This window comes from Leucopleurus acutus (assembly GCF_964270905.1).
Source record: "Leucopleurus acutus genome assembly, chromosome: 19".
Taxonomy (NCBI): Eukaryota; Metazoa; Chordata; class Mammalia; order Artiodactyla; family Delphinidae; genus Leucopleurus; species Leucopleurus acutus.
This window is the reverse complement of record NC_139161.1, coordinates 6,637,077-6,646,296: the sequence shown is the minus strand read 5'-3', so window position 1 is coordinate 6,646,296 and position 9,220 is coordinate 6,637,077. Positions and strand designations below refer to the sequence as shown.

The 9,220-nt window shown below is 60.4% G+C and overlaps 1 protein-coding gene across 1 annotated transcript in view; it reads right to left on the bottom strand.

Moving 5' to 3' along the window:
• The window catches only part of TMEM104 (transmembrane protein 104), a gene marked incomplete at its 3' end in the record, with an annotated part of 55,854 nt that continues 46,634 nt past the window's right edge, over positions 1–9,220 (bottom strand). Inside the window, exon 10 of the mRNA XM_082860695.1 lies at positions 1–761. Within this exon, the coding sequence (XP_082716821.1) occupies positions 1–761 (761 nt within the window). The remainder of the gene's footprint in view (positions 762–9,220) is intronic.

Here is a 9,220-nt window from a genome sequence, read left to right as displayed (position 1 = left end):
TCAGAGCTTAGTCTCGCTGAGGACGATGTTGGCGGTGACAAAGAAGAAGCAGGAGAAAGCCCAGAGCAGCACAAAGCCCACCCAGAAGGTGCGGCGGAAAGGGGACCCGTGCTTGTTGACGGTCCCGTAGCCGAAGGCCAGCTGGGTGTCCTTGCGGCAGAGGTACACCAAGAAGGCGGGGATGACGTACTGGATGCCCGTGCCCGCGTAGGCCCCCGTGATGCCCACCAGGGACTCCAGGTCGTGTGTGCAGAAGGCCACCAGCACAGGGGGCAGCAGGGTGATGGTGGGGAACACCACGTGGTCCACCACCCAGGGGTATGTGCCCCCCTCTCGGTGGAAAAGCGTCTTCCAGTTGTTGCGCAGGGTCACGGCGATGATGGGGAAGTTGGTGCTGATGGTGAAGACGGGGAAGAGGCCCAGGAAGAAGCGCACGGCGGCCAGGCTCACGACGTCGCAGCGCGCAAAGTTGAGGGTGTACATGTCCAGGAGGCTGTCACCGCGGAAGCAGAAGATGGCGGTGAAGGAGAGGAGGCCGTAGAAAGCCAGGATCAGCACGTAGTCCAGGAAGACCAGGCGTGTGAGGTGGCGCTTGGAGGAGATGGGGGTGATGAGGGACGGCAGGGAGTGCTGGCTCATGAAGGAGTAGATGCACACGCCGAACAGGTTCCGGACGCCGGAGAAGTCGGCCAGCGGCGGGCGCCCCTCCCCACGCCCATGCGCGATGCGCACCAGGGCCAGCACGATCATGATGGCGAAAGCTGGAAACAGGACGAGAGTGAGCCAGGGAAGGAGGGGCAGCCCTACCTGGGCCAGCCTCTGGTCTGGGGGCGCCTGCCGAGGGACCCGAGCCCCATGAGAGAGAACCTGCGGGTTCTGCTAGCGTCTGTGGATGGGTTCTAAGGGTTAAATTCTTGTGGCCGTGAGGGTCACACTCTGGGGCAGGTCAGCAGTGGCCGCTGCTGCTGGGGACATGCCGTGCACACCCCACGCCAGCAGGTGAGGGAAGGTGTCTGGGGGTGAGGGCCGGGCATGATGGGGGCTGCGCGGGGAGATCGGCAGCAGAGCCCCCTGCTGTCTTCTCAGAGGAGCGCAGGCTCCTGGCCAGGCGCTTCCCGGCTCCCTTCCCGGCCCCAGGGGTCTGGGGGTTGGGGGGCTTCCTGCCAGCTTCCTGACTCTCCTTTGGTTTCAAGACTGTGTGTCTGAGGAGCAGGGGTGGAGGCACGGAGCACTTGGGAGGAGGTGTCCTCCTGGGCCAGGGCATCTGCCAGGGACAGCTAAGGGGCGGCAGTGAAGAGTGCGGGCAGCCCTGAGCGGAGGCGGGCACCCAGGGGCCAACACCGGGAAGGAAGGTACCTGGGCTCACTCGAGGGAAGAAATGGCACCAAAGCTCAAGGATCGTGGGAGCTGAGTCCAAGGCTGGAGGCCAAGGGCATGTGGCTCTATTCTCCTGGGCCTGGTGGCACAGGTAGGAGGCACAGAAGTACAGGGAGTAACTCTGACCTGGCTTTGCTGCAGAAGCGGTAGGGGACCCACGATCTATCTGTTCAGAGCAAAGAGAGCTCCAGGCCAGCTGCACCTCTTACAGCGGCCCTCCTGTGGGTCTCATGCCCAGAGCCGGGCTTCCCAGCCGCTGCTCCCAGCAGACAGACATACTTCCAGATCCAGCAGCCTCTCTCTGAGTCTCTGGCTTCTTGCATCTGTTATCCAGATCTCCCAGAACTGCCACCCTTAGCCACTCGGCACACGCAGGGACCACCGGTGTCCCTGTCTCCAGTGTTGGAGTCCATAAACCGCTGCTGTCTCTGTTCAGACCAGACCTGACAGCCCCTCCAGCCCGGGCCCCCATCGCTCAGGTAAAGCCCACGATGACACCTGACATTTCTCGGGGAGTGACGCAGGCGAGCGTGAAGGAACAGTGGCTGAAGAGACTGCCTGCCAGCCCACGGGAAGCTCAGGGCTCCTCCCGAGTGGGAGGCTGGGGGTCTCCCCACTGTCCCCTCGGGCCACGTCATGCCCTCCCCGCTCCCTGGAAGGAAGAGGCCTTTCTTCCAGGATTCACGGGAAGCCAGACCAATGTTTTCCCATAATGACACTCGGAAGTGGGCTCAACGGAAATGTCATCTGTTACTTTTCATCAGAGCTGCTGACACTGCTGGGGACAGGATCGGGGGAGGGGAGCCAGGGAACAGGCCTGTGAAAATTGCCAATAAAGACGATGATTTGTTTCTGATGCTGTCATCCGACTCCGGCCCTGCCGCTGCTGATTCCGAGGGCCCCACGACTGAGGGGTGTCACAAATCCCGCCAGCTGTGGTCAGTCAAGGGGCAAGTGGTGACCCAGTCCCTCCCAGAGGAGCTGCCTCTGGCTGAACCCTCTCGGGCCTGGGACAGGACACCCCGTGAGGGCCTCCCTGTTTCCTCGGGGACACTCAGGACCCCGGCAGTCTGGCTTGTCACATTTCTCAGGGTGGGTGCAGGAGGGGTGTGCGGGCCAGAGATCTGTGTGGCAGAACCGCACCCAGGAAGTGCACTGGGGCAGGGTGTGAGGGCAGCACCCAGGGGAGACGGTGGACGGGGTGGAGGCGGAGTCCCCCGTGTGCCAGGCAGTCTGTCCTGGGCCGGAAAGGGTTACGAAGCAGAGCTGAGCGGGTGGGCCGCCTGCCGATTAGCTGTTCACGAGGCTGCAGCTGACACCTCCGCCAGCAGAGCTGGGCCACCAGGGTCGGGGCAAAGGGGGCAGCTGCTGTAAGACAAGAGCTCAATCCTGTCGTGCCACTAGCGGAGCGTCCCCCGGTGACCCGGCGCTACTCCTGGCCCAGGCCGAGGCCAGCGCGGACTGGCAAAGAGGCAAGTGGGGAAATCCTGTCTGTTGCTCGGCCGCGGGGCCCTGGGTCTGGTGGGCGTGGAGGAGGCAGGGAGAAGTCGGCTGTTGGGACATGAGCTCATCACTGCTGCCTGCAGCTGGGATGCTGGCTGAGCTGATGCTTCTCTACTCACCTCCTCAGCCCTACATCTCCAAGAGGCTGTAAGAAACGCAGGCAGAAACTGGCTCGCTGACTTCAAGGCGAGCTGTCTGGCCAGCCCTGACCGGCAGCTCTGACCTTGAGGGAGGGGTCCTGGCACGAGGGCCGCCCGGCCCTACCCTCTGGACCACAGTCCTCTGCTCCCGGCCCTTCCCTCCACGCATTGCCGGGGAAGCAGAGTTCAACAGCCATCTCCTAGACTGATCGTCCCGTCCCCGGGAGGTAGCTGCTCCAAAAACTCATTAGGTCTGATGATAAATCAAGACGAAATGAGGATGACAGGTTGTGAGCGACAAACGCGGCCAGGAAGTTCGGCGGAGAGCAGGGCTCTCAGTGCACACAGGATGCCCGGGGCTCGGGCGCGGCCACTGGCAGCTCGCGCCACCTGGTCGCGGCCGTGTGGGAGGCGGGGGTGGCCGCTTGGGAGAGGGGGACAGGGCGCGAGCGGTCCTGACGTCTGGGTGAGCAGGCCTCACGGTTCCCCGAGGGCAGGGCGGGCTGAGCTTCTCTCTGAGCCTCACGGGCTGTGCTCAGGGAGCCCACGTGACGGACAGGGTAGCAGTCCGCATCCACCCGCATCCTGCACAGGAGTCATGCTCCAAGGGGTGAGGAGGTGCAGCGAGCTGCCGGGGAGGATGCTGTGGGGGGAGAGGGGAGGGCCTGACACATGTCACACGAGGAGTGGCTGACGGCCTCGGAAGATGCAGCTGCCAGGTGACGTGGGGGATCAGGAGACCTCTTTTTTAATATCTGCGGTAAGAGCCCACGTAAGAACAGCTGCGCTTGTTTTGTGTGGCTCAAGGGGCTCACCAGGACCACTCATTCATTCGCTCATTCGTTCATTCAGCAAGGACGTACTGAGCCCACCGTGCAGACACTATTCTGGGCATCTGGGGATGGCGCTCTGAGCCAGCAGTTACGGTCCTGCAGGCAGTAAAACCCAGTCCAGGGGGCCACCGGGTGGAACTTACAGGACACAAATTACTACCACAGAAAGAACTGCCTAACAGCCACATGAGCTGCGGAGGGGCAGGGGGGCAGATGGGGAGATCCCTGTCTCGGGACGTCCAAGCCCAGGGAAGAAGACCTGGGGGGTCACAGGGGAACCGGGCGCCAGAGCCAACTTGGAAGAACCTGTCTGCTGTCCCCCTCGCGGCGCAGGAGGGAAGGAGCAGCCCGATGAGGGTGGCGACGGGGGGTCGGGGCCCCAGGACTTCACCGCTTCCGCCCAGCATATCGACCCGCCTGGAGCTGCTCTCCGCTCTCCCCACATGCGCTGCCTTGGGAGGGAGGGAGAGAGACAGGAGGGGAGGCAAGTCCTAATCTCGGTACAAATCCTGAGCCCTGAGGGCACTGCTTAGAGGAGACATCTTTCCCCCTCCAGCACAGGCACGTCCGGGGTGACAGTATCAGGATGGTGGCAGGTCAGTGGGGTCATGTCAGTACTAGCTTTCTGTCCTGGGGGCGTCAGCAGCCTCAAGGATGGAGGTCAAGGTCATATTTTATGTCAAGATGCATTCTCACGACATTTAACGAGTCATGCCTGAGTTCCCTTGCGTGGTCAGAGGAGAAGCACCGCTGTCCACGGAGGCCCCCTGCTCCTCCCCCCTTCTTTGTGAGCTGGAGTCAGATGAGGAGCCCCAGCTGGGAGCTGTCTTGCCTCACGGCTGTCTGTCTATCTGACCTCAGAGCCTCTCTCCTCTGCAGAGAGTTGGGCCGCTGAGCCGACACCCTCTGAACTCCTGCCAAAGGGTAAAGGTGGTCCAGACTTGTAAGGGGATGAGAGTGGAAAGACAGACGACCGCGAATCTGGACTGCTTCGGCCTCTCCTGGTTCCTCCCTTTGCTCTCCCGGACCCCCTCCACCCTGGGGCCCCGGCTGCATAAAGAGGTGAACTGGCCCAGACCTCACAGGAGTCGGAGCTGACTCGTTCTTGGGGCCAAGTGGAGATGGGCAGGGGTCTGAGGTCTGGGTCCGGGGCTCCGGGAGTCCAACCAGTGACCCCAGTATGCCTGTCTTGGGGCTGTGGGTTAAGGCAGAGATCGGAGTGGTCAGAAGCCAGTTCCAGCCTTCGTGCACTGGAACCCAGCCCTGGGTGGGTTGCGCTGGCGCTGGAGAGGGGAGAGTTCCTTCCGGGCCTCTGCCTTGGCCTCTGGGCTGTGGTGGGGCTCTCCCAAGCACTTGGAGTGGCGGTGAGGCTATGCAGAGCTCCGCCTTCCTTACAGAATTCTGGGGTCGGTGTGGGGCTGGCATGAGCCGGGCCACCTGCCTGAGCATCACGGGAGTTGGGGAGCTCGGGCCAAGACTCTCCCTGCCTGGAGGAGGGCAGGGCGGAGCTCTCCCAGGAGCCCCCTACCCCGCGCCCCCCATTAGGCTGTCACGCTGACACTGTGATGTTGGGACACGGGATCCCTCATGACGGTTTTACCATTCCGCTCCTTCTCCAAGACTGGCTTTGCAATTATGCATGGGCTACCTCTGGGCATGCCGAGTGCCTCTGAGGGCCCTCCTAGCAGGGGGCAGTAAAACCCTCGAGCTCTGAAAGAGAAGCACGTGCGGCTGTGCTGTCCACCAGGGCAGCCATGAGCCACGTGAGGCTCCAAAGTGCCTGAATGCGGCCGGCCCCAAACAAGCCTTGCTGAAGTCTAAAACACACACCGGATTTCAGAGACTCAGCGTGCAAAAGGAAGGTAACCTAGCTCATTCATCATTTTCTCATATTGGTTCCATGTTGAAAAGGTATTTTTGATATCTTAGGTTGGATAAGCATATTATTAAAATTAATTAAATGATCAGACGTGACTGCTACAAAATTGAAAAGTCCCCAGTTGGCTCGCATTATATTTTGATGGGGCAACGTGGGTTTACTGTGACCGTGTGCTCCGTGGCAGTGTGTGAGGGAAGCACCTGGCCTGTTGGGAATCAGAAAGCTCTCTGCCCCCTGCCCCCAACCTCGGCCCAGGTCTCCTCACTGTAACCCTCGGTCACCTGCCCTGATTTGCACGAGACACTTGAAACCTAGGCCCGAGGTGTGATACTGGACCAGTCTTTAAAAAGCTAAAGGGAAAATAGGCTATCAGTTCCCCGGGCTGTGCCCACCAGGGCGACCTGCCCTACAGAGGGAAGGCACTGCTGGGTGGGGCTGGGCAAGTGGCCTGTGGTCCTGGGTCATCGAGTCAGAGGGACATTCTGGTGGGAGTTCAAGCTGGAACAGAGCTTCTCTGGAACACAGGAGGGCTCTGCCCGGTGGCCCGTGCCCGGCCCTGACCCCTGCTGTGTCCTCTGCAGGCACTGGAAGGAACACAGCTGTCACGGAGGAGGGGGACACATGTCCACTAAGGCCAGATCCCTCATCCTTAATCCCTGAGGGCCCCGGAGCACACATATATGTGAAGCTGTGATTAACAGCCAACGGCGAAGCTGATGGACTCCTCCCAGTGGAGCCCCGGGGCCCGTGCCAGCAGCCCCGGGCCCTCCCCACAAGCCAGCCCCGCAGCATGCCTCACCCGGGTGGGCCTGCCTCCTGGGGAGCCGCCTGACCCCGGGAGCTCTGGACCAGCCCTGATGCTGACCCCAGACACCTCGCTGTTTTCGGAGCCCTGTAGGTGGCTCTGCTCTGACACGTGCGAGGTGGAGGCCACCTGTCAAGGCGGCTGTCAGGAGGACGGCGCTCTCTTCTCCAAGAAGGGGATCAACATGCCAGGGCTGATGCTAATGAATGGCCGTGGGCGCCCATCCCGGCCCGGGCACTGGCGCTCCAGGCTGGGAGCTGGATCCGGGGGAGGATCCGGCACCAGCTTCCCTCTTCACCACTGCACTGTCCTCAGAGGCGCTGGGGCATGCATGTGTCTCTCCTTAGGCTGGGTCATCAGAGCTGCGCCAGGGCCTCCCGAGATTCAGGAGAGTTGGGAGGAACTGATAGGGTAACGTCAGTCTGAGCTGAGAACCACTGAAGACCAAGCAGTTGCTCGGCCCTAGAAGTGGGCGCAGGCGGCTGTGTAACCATTCCTTAAAGAATAGGACCGACTGTGAACAGAGAGCCATTGGGCAGGCCCACAAGACCCCCAGGCCAGGGGTGTGAGTGGCAGCTCACCTCGTGAAGCTCTAACGCCTTGGAAAGAGCAGGAGAGACGGAGAGAGGTGGCCGCCGCCCTTCTTCTAAACAAGCTTAAGTTCTCAAGTTACTCTGGGCTCAACTCCTGATTCTGCCACCGAACTGTGTGATCCCGGGGCAGTCACTCAACTTCTCAGTGCCCCTGTTCCGTCACCTTTAAAAAGGGGGATGCTCGTGGGTGCTGGGAGGATGGAATAAGCTAGTACAATAAAGAACAGGGGCAGGGCCTGGCCCACAGCAGTCGCTCAGAAACGCGTCAGTCCCTTTTCTTGTCGCAAAAACCTGACTTCCCACCCGGAAAGCCCAGGCAAGCAGGAAAGCTTGTCAATACCGAGTTCTCCCCTAATTCTCCTTTTGCTCCAAGGAGGGTACTGGGGTCATCCTCGTGACCCCAGCCGGGTGGAGCCGCAGCCATGACCCTTCCCCGCTGAGCGTCTCTGGCCCAGGGGTCAGCTAGTCTTTGGGGCTCTGGGGGGGTCAGGAGGACCCCGGGCAGGCTGCTCATATCTGCTCTGTGAATCAGAGACACCTCCTCTCCCTCCACTGAAGGCCACACAGGGCTAAGCCGTCCCCTCCACCTGTCATCTGGGGGGAGTCAGCACGTGCTCTCTGTAGGGGGCTGGGCGAGACCGGAAAGGAATTCTGTTCGGGTTCTTTGGTGCTCACGTTCATCCACCCTTCCTCTGTCATCACCCTCCCACCTGCGCACAGGCTGTGGTCGGGGTGGGGCCTCCTTTCATGCTCCGAGAAGACAGGACACACTCCATCTCTGGCTGGGAGGGGCTCCCTCTGGGGAGAAGGGGAAGCTCCCCGTGCAGATGCACTCGGCTCCAGAAGCATCTTGGCCCTGGGTCGCATTTCACGTCAGGTCGATGAGACATTCTGTGATTGCTACCCTTGCAAAAAGAGTCACCTGGGTTTCCACCGAAGGGAGGGAATTTAAAGCCAATCGGACTGCCTTCCCAGGCAGGGTCAGCCCCCGTGGTTTCTGGAGGATTCTAGCTCTGTAGCTGCCATCGTCGTCGTCATCATCATCATGGAGGCAGAAGAGAAGGATGTTTACATAATCAACTTACAGGACTGAGATTCTACTCCAGAAGGACGCAGGGCAAAGCCTCCCCGCCTCCAAGTGTGTCAGGAGGCGCAGGTCGTTGATAAAGGGCAGGTATTTGAGTCTCTGAAGCAATCAAGTCTCAAGTACGAGATCAAGAGTTCTGGCCTTTTCATCCTTCAACTTTCCACACTCTCAAGGCGCGGCAAGCGGCGCCTGGGGTGGCAGCTCTCGGTTCCTCATTCTTAAGCTGTCAGAGCCACAGCTCCATTTGTCATCGCTGGGAAAGCGCACCCGAGGGCCCTCTGGCTGCTGGTAGACTAATCTCCTTCCCAGAGACCGGAAATATAAAACTTCCACACCGTCACCTTTCCTGAAGGCCGCTCAGTCCTTTCTTAACCCTTTCTTCTTGCCACTGTCCCCCTCTTCTGATTCGTATGTCGAAGCCTGAGTCCTCAATGTGACTGTATTTGGGGACAGGGCCCCTAAAGAGGCATTACAGGTTAGATGAAGTCGTAAGGGCGGACCCTAATCTGATGGGATACGTGAGCTTTTAAGAAGAGAAAGAGACACCAGAGTACGTGCTCTCTCTCTGCACACACGGAGGAAAAGCCATGTGAGGACACGGTGAGAAGGTGGCCGTCTACAAGCCAGGGAGGGAGGCCTCACCGGAAACCAACCCTGACAGCACCTTGATCTTGGGCTTCTAGCCCCCAGCGCTGAAAAATTAAATTTCTGCTGTTTAAGCCACCCAGCCCATGGTATTTTACAGTAGCCTGAGCTAAGACAGCTGTTATGCAGTGGCTGGATGCCGAGAGAAAACAGGAAGGCGCGGAAGAGGAGAGGTAGTATTGTGAAAGGGGCGTTGGGTTGCCCTGGTCTGAATGTAAACCCCGGAGCTCCAGGGTTGCCCTGGGCCACACTAGCTCTGTAGACCGATATGGCCGCCTGACCTGGCTGCCTGCCTGGGGTTCACCCTGGCTCGTGTGCAGCCTAATTCCGAGCAGAGGCGAAACTGTAACCATCAGTG